Raw genomic sequence first — 18,622 nt, 5'->3', positions numbered from 1 at the left:
TTAGCCACTATACAAAAAATTTATCCCTGTAAATATTGACTACATTTCACGATTTCATAGGAGGATACAGAGGGGAAAGCACCGTCGCGCGCCCCTATATAATTTGCCAAGTGACCGTTATTTGTAAGAAAAATTAACTGAAATTCCATCATCACATCCAGTGTAGAGATCTAATGTAATATTCAAATCGCATACGTATAACTCGATTGAGAACCATAATTATTTTTACTCAAAAACACTTCGGAGTTACTCCCCGAATTGCATCTTAAAACTTGACTTGTATAACTGTTAACTTTACCAGAGTCATATACTTCAGTAATTGTAATATTTTGGTTATATGAACACTTTTTTTGAAATATATTGATCGATATCACAGAGTACGTTCATTTATGTTCAAACTAGTTCATCTTCTCTCTCTTAAGACAAGAAAAAGTAAGTAATCTAGCAAAATTTCTAGTTGCTGCTTCTAAGGTTAGATCAAATGTCAAATCCTATTGTCCATCCTCCATAATATGTCTGTAATCACTCACAATTGTATCATAATACGTTGTAACTGTTTGAGCCGAAAGGCTAAAGGCCAGTAAGACCGTATAGTTGCATAACCAAGACTTAATGGTGCGAAATGTACATACTATCGAGGGATTGTCTCCAGTCAGTTAACGTTATCATATTTTGAAGATATTTAAAGAGTTGTAACTGAGAACTATTGCAGAAATATTACTCCTAAGACGAAATCATATTAATACCGAAAACAATGTTGATGATAACTGCCAAATTGTAGCTATGATTTAGCTGTAAGTGTTCATTTCATGTATATAGGAGCTATTAAATTGTACCCCCCCCCCCACCCAAAATTTTTTTTTTTTAAATATTATCAATGTTGGCTTTCATCCTTATTGGCACTTGTTTCTACATATGTGTAAATGGATTATGAATGATCTTTGATATGTGCTTTATGAAAAGATCCCGTTGGCTGTTTATAAAGTGATCATTCTCATCCATTGTTCTCTCGTGTATCACCTTAATCCTATATTATTTTATCTGGATAGCCAAGGACAAGCTGGAGTCTGTGAGGTGGCCAAAATCAGATGGAGAAGTTAAATCTCCAAGTCATTCCATCCCTGACCTTACTGTTTCGGACAGTATCGAACACCGTGCCATCAAGTCACCGTCAAGACTTAGCCTTGACACAGATGGTAATACGCCAGTCTATACAGTCCTTACCGCCGAATTCTCTGTAAATTATTTGTTGTCATTTAAGGTTCCCGATTAGCTCATGTTTTATAAGGCAAAGAAAGATGTTGTTATATGAAGACAATGAGAAATCAAGCCACACTTTCGATTTTGGCTCATTTTGTTTTCATTGTCAAATTCAACTAAAAGTATTTCACCACAATCAAAGTACGAATCAATGATCCTAGAATCAAAAACAATTTACCAAAAGCCGTAAACATAGTACATAACACTCATGCTATGTAACGTAATTGACCAGTTCGGTATGAATTTATTCCAGTCCAAAGTCGGATATTTAAATGAAAATTCTTACTGTAAGAGAATATGATAAGTGACGTTTTTTAACAGATAGCGACTTGGACGGCGCACCTGCTTCTGCCATGCCATCAGATGACCCCAGTAATTTACACGCCGTAGCGTCAGAACTATCGTCAATGGAGCCGATTCCTGCTACAGAAATCACTTCAGCAAATACGGAAATAGATGACACGCCACTGGGTAAGATCGATTGTCTTAGCTCTAACAATTTATCAGTTGGATATTCCGGATTATCTGAAATATGTCTATAAATAAGATCAGTATCATAGTGACATTTCAGTGATATCAAACGTCTCCGACACTTAAACATAGTATAAAAACAATAAACTTTACAAAAATGGTCTGATTTGTCCAACATTGTGTTTACCGGACTTTAGATGTGTCCAACATTGGGTTACCGGACTTTAGATGTGTCCAACATTGGGTTACCGGACTTTAGATGTGTCCAACATTGAGTTTACAGGACTTTAGATGTGTCCAACATTGAGTTTACAGGACTTTAGATGTGTCCAACATTGGGTTACCGGACTTTAGATGTGTCCAACATTGAGTTTACAGGACTTTAGATGTGTCCAACATTGGGTTACCGGACTTTAGATGTGTCCAACATTGAGTTTACAGGACTTTAGATGTGTCCAACATTGTGTTTACCGAGCATTAGATGTGTCCAACATTGGGTTACCGGACTTTAGATGTGTCCAACATTGAGTTTACAGGACTTTAGATGTGTCCAACATTGAGTTTACAGGACTTTAGATGTGTCCAACATTGTGTTTACCGAGCATTAGATGTGTCCAACATTGAGTTTACAGGACTTTAGATGTGTCCAACATTGTGTTTACCGAGCATTAGATGTGTCCAACATTGAGTTTACAGGACTTTAGATGTGTCCAACATTGAGTTTACAGGACTTTAGATGTGTCCAACATTGTGTTTACCGAGCATTAGATGTGTCCAACATTGTGTTTACAGGACTTTAGATGTGTCCAACATTGTGTTTACCGAGCATTAGATGTGTCCAACATTGTGTTTACCGGACTTTAGATGTGTCCAACATTGAGTTTACAGGACTTTAGATGTGTCCAACATTGTGTTTACCGAGCATTAGATGTGTCCAACATTGAGTTTACAGGACTTTAGATGTGTCCAACATTGGGTTTACAGGACTTTAGATGTGTCCAACATTGTGTTTACCGAGCATTAGATGTGTCCAACGTTGGGTTACCGGACTTTAGATGTGTCCAACATTGAGTTTACAGGACTTTAGATGTGTCCAACATTGGGTTACCGGACTTTAGATGTGTCCAACATTGAGTTTACAGGACTTTAGATGTGTCCAACATTGTGTTTACCGAGCATTAGATGTGTCCAACATTGTGTTTACCGAGCATTAGATGTGTCCAACATTGTGTTTACCGAGCATTAGATGTGTCCAACATTGAGTTTACAGGACTTTAGATGTGTCCAACATTGAGTTTACAGGACTTTAGATGTGTCCAACATTGAGTTTACAGGACTTTAGATGTGTCCAACATTGAGTTTACAGGACTTTAGATGTGTCCAACATTGTGTTTACCGAGCATTAGATGTGTCCAACATTGTGTTTACCGAGCATTAGATGTGTCCAACATTGTGTTTACCGAGCATTAGATGTGTCCAACATTGAGTTTACAGGACTTTAGATGTGTCCAACATTGAGTTTACCGAGCATTAGATGTGTCCAACATTGAGTTTACAGGACTTTAGATGTGTCCAACATTGAGTTTACCGAGCATTAGATGTGTCCAACATTGAGTTTACAGGACTTTAGATGTGTCCAACATTGGGTTACCGGACTTTAGATGTGTCCAACATTGAGTTTACAGGACTTTAGATGTGTCCAACATTGAGTTTACAGGACTTTAGATGTGTCCAACATTGTGTTTACCGAGCATTAGATGTGTCCAACATTGTGTTTACCGAGCATTAGATGTGTCCAACATTGTGTTTACCGAGCATTAGATGTGTCCAACATTGAGTTTACAGGACTTTAGATGTGTCCAACATTGAGTTTACAGGACTTTAGATGTGTCCAACATTGAGTTTACAGGACTTTAGATGTGTCCAACATTGTGTTTACCGAGCATTAGATGTGTCCAACATTGTGTTTACCGAGCATTAGATGTGTCCAACATTGTGTTTACCGAGCATTAGATGTGTCCAACATTGTGTTTACCGAGCATTAGATGTGTCCAACATTGTGTTTACCGGACTTTAGATGTGTCCAACATTGAGTTTACAGGACTTTAGATGTGTCCAACATTGAGTTTACAGGACTTTAGATGTGTCCAACATTGAGTTTACAGGACTTTAGATGTGTCCAACATTGTGTTTACCGAGCATTAGATGTGTCCAACATTGTGTTTACCGAGCATTAGATGTGTCCAACATTGTGTTTACCGAGCATTAGATGTGTCCAACATTGAGTTTACAGGACTTTAGATGTGTCCAACATTGAGTTTACCGAGCATTAGATGTGTCCAACATTGAGTTTACAGGACTTTAGATGTGTCCAACATTGAGTTTACAGGACTTTAGATGTGTCCAACATTGTGTTTACCGAGCATTAGATGTGTCCAACATTGAGTTTACAGGACTTTAGATGTGTCCAACATTGTGTTTACCGAGCATTAGATGTGTCCAACATTGAGTTTACAGGACTTTAGATGTGTCCAACATTGAGTTTACAGGACTTTAGATGTGTCCAACATTGAGTTTACAGGACTTTAGATGTGTCCAACATTGAGTTTACAGGACTTTAGATGTGTCCAACATTGTGTTTACCGAGCATTAGATGTGTCCAACATTGAGTTTACAGGACTTTAGATGTGTCCAACATTGAGTTTACAGGACTTTAGATGTGTCCAACATTGAGTTTACAGGACTTTAGATGTGTCCAACATTGAGTTTACAGGACTTTAGATGTGTCCAACATTGGGTTACCGGACTTTAGATATGTCCAACATTGAGTTTACAGGACTTTAAATGTGTCCAACATTGAGTTTACAGGACTTTAAATGTGTCCAACATTGAGTTTACAGGACTTTAGATGTGTCCAACATTGAGTTTACAGGACTTTAGATGTGTCCAACATTGTGTTTACCGAGCATTAGATGTGTCCAACGTTGGGTTACCGGACATTAGATGTGTCCAACATTGGGTTACCGGACTTTAGATGTGTCCAACATTGAGTTTACAGGACTTTAGATGTGTCCAACATTGAGTTTACAGGACTTTAGATGTGTCCAACATTGGGTTACCGGACTTTAGATGTGTCCAACATTGGTTTACCGGACTTTAGATGTGTCCAACATTGGGTTACCGGACTTTAGATGTGTCCAACATTGGTTTACCGGACTTTAGATGTGTCCAACATTGGGTTACCGGACTTTAGATGTGTCCAACATTGGGTTTACCGGACTTTAGATGTGTCCAACATTGAGTTTACAGGACTTTAAATGTGTCCAACATTGAGTTTACAGGACTTTAGATGTGTCCAACATTGGGTTACCGGACTTTAGATGTGTCCAACATTGGTTTACCGGACTTTAGATGTGTCCAACATTGAGTTTACAGGACTTTAGATGTGTCCAACATTGTGTTTACCGAGCATTAGATGTGTCCAACGTTGGGTTACCGGACTTTAGATGTGTCCAACATTGTGTTTACAGGACTTTAGATGTGTCCAACATTGAGTTTACAGGACTTTAGATGTGTCCAACATTGGGTTACCGGACTTTAGATGTGTCCAACATTGGTTTACCGGACTTTAGATGTGTCCAACATTGTGTTACCGGACTTTAGATGTGTCCAACATTGGTTTACCGGACTTTAGATGTGTCCAACATTGGGTTACCGGACTTTAGATGTGTCCAACATTGGTTTACCGGACTTTAGATGTGTCCAACATTGGTTTACCGGACTTTAGATGTGTCCAACATTGGTTTACCGGACTTTAGATGTGTCCAACATTGGGTTACCGGACTTTAGATGTGTCCAACATTGAGTTTACAGGACTTTAGATGTGTCCAACATTGGGTTTACCGAGCATAAGATGTGTCCAACGTTGGGTTACCGGACTTTAGATATGTCCAACATTGAGTTTACAGGACTTTAGATGTGTCCAACATTGAGTTTACAGGACTTTAGATGTGTCCAACATTGTGTTTACCGAGCATAAGATGTGTCCAACGTTGGGTTACCGGACTTTAGATATGTCCAACATTGAGTTTACAGGACTTTAGATGTGTCCAACATTGAGTTTACAGGACTTTAGATGTGTCCAACATTGGTTTACCGGACTTTAGATGTGTCCAACATTGAGTTTACAGGACTTTAGATGTGTCCAACATTGTGTTTACCGAGCATTAGATGTGTCCAACATTGAGTTTACAGGACTTTAGATGTGTCCAACATTGGGTTACCGGACTTTAGATGTGTCCAACATTGAGTTTACAGGACTTTAGATGTGTCCAACATTGAGTTTACAGGACTTTAGATGTGTCCAACATTGAGTTTACAGGACTTTAGATGTGTCCAACATTGAGTTTACAGGACTTTAGATGTGTCCAACATTGTGTTTACCGAGCATTAGATGTGTCCAACGTTGGGTTACCGGACTTTAGATGTGTCCAACATTGGTTTACCGGACTTTAGATGTGTCCAACATTGGTTTACCGGACTTTAGATGTGTCCAACATTGAGTTTACAGGACTTTAGATGTGTCCAACATTGAGTTTACAGGACTTTAGATGTGTCCAACATTGAGTTTACAGGACTTTAGATGTGTCCAACATTGGGTTACCGGACTTTAGATGTGTCCAACATTGAGTTTACAGGACTTTAGATGTGTCCAACATTGAGTTTACAGGACTTTAGATGTGTCCAACATTGGTTTACCGGACTTTAGATGTGTCCAACATTGAGTTTACAGGACTTTAGATGTGTCCAACGTTGGGTTACCGGACTTTAGATATGTCCAACATTGAGTTTACAGGACTTTAGATGTGTCCAACATTGGTTTACCGGACTTTAGATGTGTCCAACATTGAGTTTACAGGACTTTAGATGTGTCCAACATTGAGTTTACAGGACTTTAGATGTGTCCAACATTGAGTTTACAGGACTTTAGATGTGTCCAACATTGTGTTTACCGAGCATTAGATGTGTCCAACGTTGGGTTACCGGACTTTAGATGTGTCCAACATTGGTTTACCGGACTTTAGATGTGTCCAACATTGGGTTTACAGGACTTTAGATGTGTCCAACATTGAGTTTACAGGACTTTAAATGTGTCCAACATTGTGTTTACAGGACTTTAGATGTGTCCAACATTGGGTTACCGGACTTTAGATGTGTCCAACATTGAGTTTACAGGACTTTAGATGTGTCCAACATTGAGTTTACAGGACTTTAAATGTGTCCAACATTGAGTTTACAGGACTTTAGATGTGTCCAACATTGGGTTACCGGACTTTAGATGTGTCCAACATTGTGTTTACAGGACTTTAGATGTGTCCAACATTGAGTTTACAGGACTTTAAATGTGTCCAACATTGTGTTTACAGGACTTTAGATGTGTCCAACATTGGGTTACCGGACTTTAGATGTGTCCAACATTGAGTTTACAGGACTTTAGATGTGTCCAACATTGAGTTTACAGGACTTTAAATGTGTCCAACATTGAGTTTACAGGACTTTAGATGTGTCCAACATTGGGTTACCGGACTTTAGATTTGTCCAACATTGGTTTACCGGACTTTAGATGTGTCCAACATTGAGTTTACAGGACTTTAGATGTGTCCAACATTGAGTTTACAGGACTTTAGATGTGTCCAACATTGGTTTACCGGACTTTAGATGTGTCCAACATTGAGTTTACAGGACTTTAAATGTGTCCAACATTGAGTTTACAGGACTTTAGATGTGTCCAACATTGGTTTACCGGACTTTAGATGTGTCCAACATTGAGTTTACAGGACTTTAGATGTGTCCAACATTGAGTTTACAGGACTTTAGATGTGTCCAACATTGGTTTACCGGACTTTAGATGTGTCCAACATTGAGTTTACAGGACTTTAGATGTGTCCAACATTGTGTTTACAGGACTTTAGATGTGTCCAACATTGGGTTACCGGACTTTAGATGTGTCCAACATTGGTTTACCGGACTTTAGATGTGTCCAACATTGGTTTACCGGACTTTAGATGTGTCCAACATTGAGTTTACAGGACTTTAGATGTGTCCAACATTGAGTTTACAGGACTTTAGATGTGTCCAACATTGTGTTTACAGGACTTTAGATGTGTCCAACATTGGGTTACCGGACTTTAGATGTGTCCAACATTGGTTTACCGGACTTTAGATGTGTCCAACATTGAGTTTACAGGACTTTAGATGTGTCCAACATTGAGTTTACAGGACTTTAGATGTGTCCAACATTGGTTTACCGGACTTTAGATGTGTCCAACATTGGTTTACCGGACTTTAGATGTGTCCAACATTGAGTTTACAGGACTTTAGATGTGTCCAACATTGAGTTTACAGGACTTTAGATGTGTCCAACATTGAGTTTACAGGACTTTAGATGTGTCCAACATTGAGTTTACAGGACTTTAGATGTGTCCAACATTGAGTTTACAGGACTTTAGATGTGTCCAACATTGTGTTTACAGGACTTTAGATGTGTCCAACATTGTGTTTACCGGACTTTAGATGTGTCCAACATTGGGTTACCGGACTTTAGATGTGTCCAACATTGTGTTTACCGGACTTTAGATGTGTCCAACATTGTGTTTACAGGACTTTAGATGTGTCCAACATTGGGTTACCGGACTTTAAGTGTGTCCAACATTGGGTTACCGGACTTTAAATGTGTCCAACATTGGGTTACCGGACTTTAAATGTGTCCAACATTGGGTTACCGGACTTTAAATGTGTCCAACATTGGGTTACCGGACTTTAAATGTGTCCAACATTGTGTTTACAGGACTTTAGATGTGTCCAACATTGGGTTACCGGACTTTAGATTTGTCCAACATTGGGTTACCGGACTTTATATGTGTCCAACATTGGGTTACCGGACTTTAGATGTGTCCAACGTTGTGTTTACCGGACTTTAGATGTGTCCAACATTGGGTTACCGGACTTTAGATGTGTCCAACATTGGGTTACCGGACTTTAGATTTGTCCAACATTGGTTTACCGGACTTTAGATTTGTCCAACATTGGGTTTACCGGACTTTAAATGTGTCCAACATTGGTTTACCGGACTTTAGATGTGTCCAACGTTGTGTTTACCGGACTTTAGATGTGTCCAACATTGGGTTACCGGACTTTAAATGTGTCCAACATTGGGTTACCGGACTTTAAATGTGTCCAACATTGTGTTTACAGGACTTTAGATGTGTCCAACATTGGTTTACCGGACTTAAGATGTGTCCAATATTGTGTTTACCGGACTTAAAATGTGTCCAACATTGGGTTACTGGACTTAAGATGTGTCCAACATTGTGTTTACCGGACTTAAGATGTGTCCAATATTGTGTTTACCGGACTTAAAATGTGTCCAACATTGGGTTTACCGGACTTAAGATGTGTCCAACATTGTGTTTACCGGACTTAAGATGTGTCCAATATTGTGTTTACCGGACTTAAAATGTGTCCAACATTGGGTTACCGGACTTAAAATGTGTCCAACATTGGGTTTACCGGACTTTAGATGTGTCCAACATTGTGTTTACCGGACTTTAGATGTGTCCAACATTGGGTTACCGGACTTTAAATGCTATTTTAGAGCAAAGCGTATGCATTTCCGCATGTTCGGCAGCAGAACAGAGTCTAGTTAAACACTTAAAGTGAGCACAAAGGCACGATTACCTGTCGCCATTTGTTTAGATCAAGAAAGATGATAGAATAAAGTCACTTTTTCAGCATCGTTAAATCCTAACCTGACTTTATCATCCCAATCTTCATGTAACATATATAGGTACTTCCTAAGTAAACATTCATACCGTTAGTTACAAAGCTGTTCCCGTGTTAACGTCAACACTATTTGTATGTAGTATTGATGGACACGGTACTATCTATAACAGTAACGTTATTTGGAAGTAGTTGGACAGCGTGAATATGTCAGATTAAAAAAATAGTTTTGTGTTACTTGTGCACAATGGCTTTTAAACCTACGTACGAATGAATGAAGCATTGAAATACAGCATTTAACTGTATGTAGATGTAGAAACTAAACTTATCTGTTGATGTCGTGGATTTACACACAACAAAGAAATACGTATGTTGAAAACTCTTTTTCACTTTATCTCTTATTTGTTCATACCTGTTGTCTATTTTTTTTCAAGTTATTTAAGCAGTTTCCATATCCATCTTATCAATTTAACGCTGTTTGTAAAGTCATTTGCCGCGTTTAAATATGGCATAAACGATATATAGACTAATGTTCAATGATGAAAGCTGAAGTGTACCAAACAGTTCTTTTCCGTACATCTAGCACAAAAGATAGAGTGATGGAATGTAACTTAGAACCACGTCTTATTTGTATTAAAATGTAACCTCTACGTGTAACAGGTTACCGGTCACTGGTTAAAGCACCAACACTTGAAAGATCAGTTGAGGAGGCTCGGAAACAGTACATGATTTTGAAACAAAAAGGTATGTACCTATGATATCAAAGACCAGAACATTACCTGCCAATAATATATCCTAAAACTGCAATACATACTAAATGTATGCACTTACCAATCATTATAGACCGAGAAACAGGAACAGTTTGTCTCTTACCAATCATTATAGACCGAGAAACAGGAACAGTCTGTCTCTTACCAATCATTATAGACCGAGTAACAAAGGAACAGTCTGTCTCTTACCAATTATTATAGACCGAGAAACAGAGGAACAGTTTGTCTCTTACCAATCATTATAGACCGAGAAACAGGAACAGTCTGTCTCTTACCAATCATTATAGACCGAGTAACAAAGGAACAGTCTGTCTCTTACCAATCATTATAGACCTAGAAACAGAGGAACAGTCTGTCTCTTACCAATCATTTTAGGCCGAGTAACAGAGGAACAGTTTGTCTCTTACCAATCATTATAGACCGAGAAACAGGAACAGTCTGTCTCTTACCAATCATTATAGACCGAGTAACAAAGGAACAGTCTGTCTCTTACCAATCATTATAGACCGAGTAACAAAGGAACAGTCTGTCTCTTACCAATCATTATAGACCTAGAAACAGAGGAACAGTCTGTCTCTTACCAATCATTTTAGACCGAGTAACAAAGGAACATTCTGTCTCTTACCAATCATTTTAGACCGAGTTACAAAGGGACAGTCTGTCTCTTACCAATTATTATAGATCGAGAAAAACAGAAACAGTCTATCTCTTACCGATCATTATAGACCGGTAACCAAAGGAACAGTCTGTCTCTTACCAATCATTATAGACCGAGTAACAAAGGAACAGTTTGTCTCTTACCAATCATTATAGACCGAGAAACAGGAACAGTTTGTCTCTTACCAATCATTATAGACCGAGTAACAAAGGAACAGTCTGTCTCTTACCAATCATTATAGACCGAGTAACAAAGGAACAGTCTGTCTCTTACCAATCATTATAGACCGAGAAACAGGAACAGTCTGTCTCTTACCAGTCATTATAGACCGAGTAACAAAGGAACAGTCTGTCTCTTACCAATCATTATAGACCGAGTAACAAAGGAACAGTCTGTCTCTTACCAATCATTATAGACCGAGAAACAGGAACAGTCTGTCTCTTACCAGTCATTATAGACCGAGTAACAAAGAAACAGTCTGTCTCTTACCAATCATTATAGACCTAGAAACAAAGGAACAGTCTGTCTCTTACCAATCATTGTAGACCGAGAAACAGAGGAACAGTCTGTCTCTTACCAATCATTATAGACCGAGAAACAGGAACAGTCTGTCTCTTACCAATCATTATAGACCGAGAAACAGGAACAGTCTGTCTCTTACCAATCATTGTAGACCGAGAAACAGAGGAACAGTTTGTCTCTTACCAATCATTGTAGACCGAGTAACAAAGGAACAGTCTGTCTCTTACCAATCATTGTAGACCGAGTAACAAAGGAACAGTCTGTCTCTTACCAATCATTATAGACCGAGTAACAAAGGAACAGTCTGTCTCTTACCAATTATTATAGACCGAGACACAAAGGAACAGTCTGTCTCTTACCAATCATTTTAGACCGAGAAACAGAGGAACAGTTTGTCTCTTACCAATCATTATAGACCGAGAAACAGGAACAGTCTGTCTCTTACCAGTCATTATAGACCGAGAAACAGATGAACAGTCTCTTACCAACCATTAAGGACAGAAAGCCTTTCACATACCAATCTGTTAGCAACAGACAAAGAGTCTCTGATCATAATTTTCAGACCGAGAACAAAGAAATCAATTACAGTTAGAAAATAAAACCTCTCTCAGCAATTAATTACAAAGCAAGAAACATTGAAATAATTATCAAATACAGACAAATACACTGATAAACAGCCCCAAAAACTATTCATATCAGAGCCACATGCAGAAAATCGGCGGTAAATGTGTCACGGGAATTAATTCATTTCCACGTGTTATTCTCATTTTTTCTTGGACATCCTTTTTAGAAATCCTTTCATTACAGGGTTATAGTATGATAGTTGGATGTTAAATAAAATGTGTCAAAAGGTTTTGATTGTCTTTCACGAGCTTAACACTGTAAAGCACCAAAGCAAAAACGAAACAAACAAAAACAAACAGGAAACGGGATGAAATTGATTTCGGCTCCGAAAAGGAAAGTCATTCATCAATTCGAAATTCACAAATTTGAAATCTGCGATTTATAGCGATAATTCATGGACGATTTAATTGAAATATACCCCAGACTTCCACAGTTATACTCCAGAGAATACCTTAGTAACCAGAAAACGTTGAAATCGTTGCCACTTTTGGCCTAGTTACTCTGTCAACTACGCTGTCAGAAAATCTAGACCTCGTGCGACCTTTATTAAAAATGTCTTTAATGACGCCCCATTTTCAGGTTATAAGTACAAGTATAGATTTAGAAAAGTACAGCTTTAGAAAAAAATATTGCGCTGAAATATGTCTCCCTTCGGTCAGAGCAGTACATCCTTAATAATGAAAAAAAAGAGTTACAAGTCTTAACATCTGTTAATAATAATATAAATATCAACATAGATGAATAATGATAATTGTTGTTCAAGAAATAAATGTTTTATTAAAGATGACTCAATCATAAAACTAAGCAAGTTTTACTACTGATTGCGCTTGACACAGAATTGATTCTGTCAACAAATGCTCACTTGTATCATATTCTTATTTCTTATATCAAGCCAAGGATAAATTGGATTCCATCCGATCGTCCAAACCTTCTGATGACAACAAGCCGATGTCACCAATACATGCACCACCAGAGCATCCGAACTTTTTTTCAAGCTCAGGAACATACATGTCCCAATCCGACAAGATTTTGGAGTCTAACAAGGGTGTGGAAGGACTAGATATGGACGGTAGTGTACTTTCTTGTATTAAGAACATAGATTAATCATTTATGCAAAATATAATACCGCATCAAATAAACTTGTTCTAAAGAAAATTGTATAACCAAAAGGTCTTACATCCTGCCAACTAAATCTGTTCCTGTATAGGAACAACAAGAACTCTTACGGTAAGTGTTCAGTGGTGTCGTAAGGTCACGCACAAATTTCGCGAAACACAAGTAAGCACAAACAACGTAACCATGTTACAGCTAAAACTGGTCATTCGATGTTTTAAGATATCAATTAAATATGTTGTAAAATAAACTGAAATGAACACCAGACAAGAGAAAACAGAATTGTTTGCCATATCTTATTCGAAAAAATGATAAGGTTTACATAAATCGTGGTGCTATCGAGTATCAAAATCATTTATACAATAAAAGTAATAATAATAAAACCTGTTTACTTCAATATCAGATAGGGTGCAAACGAGCATTGTACTTCAACAGAGTTCAATATCAGATAGGGTGCAAACGAGCATTGTACTTCAACAGAGTTCAATATCAAATAGGGTGCATACGAACATTGTACTTCAACAGAGTTCAATATCAGATAGGGTGCAAACGAGCATTGTACTTCAACAGAGTTCAATATCAAATAGGGTGCATACGAACATTGTACTTCAACAGAGTTCAATATCAGATAGGGTGCAAACGAGCATTGTACTTCAACAGAGTTCAATATCAAATAGGGTGCAAACGAGCATTGTACTTCAACAGAGTTCAATATCAAATAGGGTGCATACGAACATTGTACTTCAACAGAGTTCAATATCAGATAGGGTGCAAACTAGCATTGTACTTCAACAGAGTTCAATATCAGATAGGGTGCATACGAGCATTTATGTTTCCATCCAGAAATTATTTCATGACCATGTTCTTAATATAGATGTAAAATAAGCATGCATACTTTATATATGTGGTGAGTGTGTAATCTGAACAAAGTTCCAGATCAATTTGTCTTATATCACTGTTAAGTTTACTTAACCATTGGATAGCGGATAGACTGTCGTTTCCAGTGAGACTTATTACAAATGACTTAACTTGCTAATAAATACATCTACTGATAGAAATTTCGCATTTGTATTTGGTGAAAGGTCAACATGAGCGACTTGAAAACATGTTTTGAAATTATTCATTAACCCAATAAAGAAACATCTGTGGACAAGTCATGCGAAAAGGAACGCGCTTTTGCTAGTAATACGGAGATCAACACACAACTACATGAGGAAAGAATGGGTTGTCACTAAATGTAACATTTGGCCGCTCACAGACGAAGTCTGATGATTATTCGAACGAGGTCAGAGTCATTCATACTGCTGTGACTGTCAGTTCTTTTATTTCTCAGTGTTACATGTGATGCCGATATAACATGGTATTCCCCAGCTAGCACCCATGTCTGTCCGTGTTGTACGTCTTGTATGTTTTTGACAGGGTTGGAATTTCAAGTGCTTTTAGAATCAGATGATAATATTGTGAAAACGATGGGAAGAATAGATCAAACGTTTACCACGAATCGACAAACTCGTCCCATGCTAAAACCAGTTTTATCACATTATCTAGAAAGCAAACAAATAAAGAAAATGAAAATTTGTTGAACAAAGCTGTAAAATGTGTTATTTTCCATAATTCTATTTTATAATAAATAATTAATTAGCTTGACATACAATCAAATATAATTTACATAATTTATAGGACGTATGAAATTATGTGTCTTTTTAGAAAGGGTTTTACCAAACGTATTCTCTGTAGATGTACATGTACAAGTGATGGTCACGATAAGCCGATGTGTGTCACCTCCCTTATAGTCTTACAGAAAGGTGTCAAAAGATCCTTTATATCAATGGTTTTGCTTAATGTGGTTACCGTATCTGATCTACTGAATACAAATATACCCAAAATAAGGCTGAACCTGATATAATGGTTCAATTACACAGATACATCGCTTATCTGATTTCATACACTTTACGGTCACACCATTCCGTGGAAAATTATCCGACAATCAAGGGGATGTTTCATAGTCTTCTCCAAACACGTTAAAATGCAATTAAACATTAATATAAGTCTGTAGCGAACGCGACTATCGACATTGTTCAAGGTTACGTTGATTTTTCTGAGTCTTAAAATAATCAGGTCTCAGATTGACCTTAAAACCATTCTAACTGAGAAAAATTCTTACAATCTGATGTTTGTTCTTCAGACAGTGACCCAGACACCGATAGAAGGTATGATGTTACAACAAAGTATGGAAATGGGAAAAATCAATCTCCGGATGGCAAAGGAGGTAGGTATATTAGTCATCTATCCGCAATACCTTGCATCAAATTAGAGAGGATGGGGAGGGAGCGTCAAGTACGGTTATCACAATTCTTTCATCAAAATCTATATTCCTTGACTAGTCATAACAGAAATAATAATTAGTTTTTTGTTCCTTGAACGGAAAATGCAGCTTCTTATTGATAGATTTGTAGTTATTTTTCAATGAAAAAGATACATAGCCATAGGCGTATCCCAACTATTTGGATTGTCATCACTTTATCTCAACAAGTTACAAGGTCATCACTTTATCTAAACAAGCTACAAGGTCATCACTTTATCTCAACAAGTTACAAGGTCATCACTATATCTGAACACGTTATAAGGTCATCACTTTATCTAAACACGTTACAAGGTCATCACTTTATCTAAACACGTTACAGGTCAACCCTTTATACAATCATACTTATATTAAAAGTTTTTTCGTGTTATAAAATTTACCATCCGTTAGATTTTCGTTTTGTGTCTTCTCACTCCGATTGTCCCGTGGCCTACATTTTGTCTCAACACTAATGGTAATTCTGTGATTTATGTTCCACTGCAACAATAAAAATCTAACTTTGAATTCAAAATTTATATAGGTTGAAAATTAATGTAGATGAATTACATACACGTAAACTGAATATACAGGATATAGTAATTAATATATTTTACAAAATATAACCCACATACTTATGTTTCGCATCTACATAATCTATGCTTAATGTAATGAATTGGAGAAGTAACGTCATCAAACATACATGTATAGTAATCATTTTCTTTCTTTCTTCGGATGGTAGATAGAAATTGCAACGACTTTGAAAATTAGAACAAAAAATGATTGCAGTTATTGGAAAGAAACACGCGGTTTATTGTGGTCATTATAGCAGTATAGATTTTTTCTGCCTCCTCCAATTTTATAATTGGAAACAAATACATGTCAACAGTATTGTATTATCAGGTTATTTTTCGTTTCTAATTGTAGGACAATTCAATCAAGCCCAAAGGAATAAACATCACTTTCATGGGCCACGTGTCTCCGCCACTCGAGGGGAAACAGCCAATAAAGCTAAGGCACATTATGTACAAGCACTTTCGAGAACAGATCCTGACCTTGGACGATATGAAAGAGAAAAAACTTTGTTAGAAATCGTTAAACTTGGAGAAGAGATCCAGTACTACAAAGGGAGACAACGTTTGCTTGAAGACGAAAAGGAGATATTTAAGCTTAAAAGGGAAAAATCGAGAATAGAGATCGAGATCCTAGAAAAACGGTTGCTGGGTCACATCAAACAATTCCGCTTATGACTATGATATATCTTGAGGAGGGAGCGTTTCTAACACGTTATATATCTATGGTGAACAATGGTGATGAAGTAATATAGTAATTAGTCTGATGTATATGGTAATGCCTGATTAGTAGTAAAATCCTTCGTATTTATATTTATTTTCTAGGTACCTAGTATGACCTTATGACGGATACCCCCTTATTGAGCAAGATATAGATAATGTCCATGTCATGGAATAAAATCCAAAAGTTTGCAATAAAATATATGCTTAAATAAAACAGCATTTTGAGTTAATTTGAAATCCATGGAAAATAAGATACGTCAAATCACAAATACCCCGCTAGGATGGAAACAGACAATAGATCGTGAAATTACAGCATGTAGCTCTCGGATGGTTCCGGTGAAAATATAACAACAATATTTAAAGTGTTATCTTCAAATCACAAATAATCCGTACATGCTAGGATGGAAACAGACAATAGTTCGTGAAATTACAGCATGTAGCTGTCGGATGGTTCCGGTGAAAATATAACAACAATATTTAAAGTGTTATCTTCACAACTACTTGTCCGTGCAGAACCAATCACCACCCTCTTTAGTTTGATGATGATATTTCTAGCGCACTTTATGCATATCAAAAATCCATGTATGTAATATATGATCAACGTAGAGGATGGAATGTAGAATCAATGTAGAGAATGGGATGTAGGATCTACGTAGTTGACAGTAGTTGACCTAAGTTAAATACATTAATCGCAGTTAGACTTAGTTCAATGTCAGGTTCCAAAATAAGTTTGTCAGTTAAAAGTTGACTTCGTCCGTTAGTTTCCTTCCAACAACAATGATACTAATATCTAAATATCATAACTGTAGCTAACAATTCAATGTCATCCCCACTTACCAAACCGTACGATAACGCACCTTCACATTTGTGAGTGAACATACATTAGCGAAACTTTAATGAAAGAAAAAAGAGTCGATATAATACAGAGAAGATGTTATTTGATGTAATGGACTCTCTCTGACTAAGTATACCTAGGACACGTGTTTTGTAGAATCTTCCCCAGATTCGATTCGTTACAGTTCCTTACAGTTAATCAATTATAAGGAAATCCTACATTTTTAATCATATTGACAACGCTTGTGAAATATACTCACAGGAAGAGATGTTTTTTCTCACCAATTTACCGGAGATACGCCATTACCCATGCATATTGAATTGAATATTTTATATATTCTAATATGAAATAATACATTGACTTCATATCATATTTTACACAAACAGAATGTCAGATAGATGTCCGAGATAAACCCCGTGGATAGCATCAGAATGATATAATTATATAAAATTTTATAACACTGTCACTTTAAAGAATTTATTTTTATATCAATATTATGCTCTAATTCAACTGCATAAGATATGTTAATACATATTGTCATACAACGTACATTTGACAAGAAACCACATATGAAAAGATCAGCGCTTCCGTGGTGCCTCATCGTCCAGTTATAGCTGTTTTCACATTTTCTTCAAGTGAGTAAGCGAGGTCATCATAAATACCACAAAATCTCACAACACTGAAAATGAAATATAGAATCATCAATAAAACACAGCCAATACGTACAAATACTACCCTGCAACTCTTTATGATAACTTAAAACCATATCATTGCTTGAAAATTAGGTTCGGACACAATCCTGTCACAGCTTATTAATGTCCTTTCTATAGCATAGGTATGCTGCCAATAATCGCATCATTAACAACACTGAACATCATTTACAAACAATTTGGAAAGTAGAAGAAATAGAGCATTAGGAGTCGAACATTAGGTATGTAAATGTCGGTATTCTATTAC

General features: G+C 37.0%; 1 protein-coding gene across 1 annotated transcript; it reads left to right on the top strand.

Annotated features, from left to right (window-relative positions):
* Positions 1–1,182: 1,182 nt before the first annotated feature.
* LOC132543714 (uncharacterized) lies at positions 1,183–16,785 on the top strand. The gene is made up of 6 exons (XM_060207233.1): positions 1,183–1,196; positions 1,582–1,731; positions 10,171–10,254; positions 12,977–13,153; positions 15,383–15,466; positions 16,463–16,785. The coding sequence occupies exons 2-6, from the start codon at positions 1,614–1,616 to the stop codon at positions 16,783–16,785; spliced, it is 786 nt and encodes a 261-aa protein (XP_060063216.1). The 5' UTR covers positions 1,183–1,196; positions 1,582–1,613.
* The last annotated feature ends 1,837 nt before the right edge of the window (positions 16,786–18,622 follow it).

Source organism: Ylistrum balloti, unplaced genomic scaffold (genome assembly GCF_031769215.1).
Source record: "Ylistrum balloti isolate Yb309-2 unplaced genomic scaffold, AGI_CSIRO_Ybal_v1 Utg369762, whole genome shotgun sequence".
Lineage (NCBI taxonomy): Eukaryota > Metazoa > Mollusca > Bivalvia > Pectinida > Pectinidae > Ylistrum > Ylistrum balloti.
The sequence above is the reverse complement of the archived record's forward strand: the minus strand, read 5'-3'. Positions and strand labels throughout refer to the sequence as shown.

Coding starts and splice junctions, on each gene's coding strand:
- LOC132543714 (XM_060207233.1), top strand. CDS start 1,614: ATGCCATCAGATGACCCCAGTAATTTACACGCCGTAGCGTCAGAACTA. Junction 1,732..10,170: donor AATAGATGACACGCCACTGG/GTAAGATCGATT, acceptor TACGTGTAACAG/GTTACCGGTCACTGGTTAAA. Junction 10,255..12,976: donor CATGATTTTGAAACAAAAAG/GTATGTACCTAT, acceptor TCTTATATCAAG/CCAAGGATAAATTGGATTCC.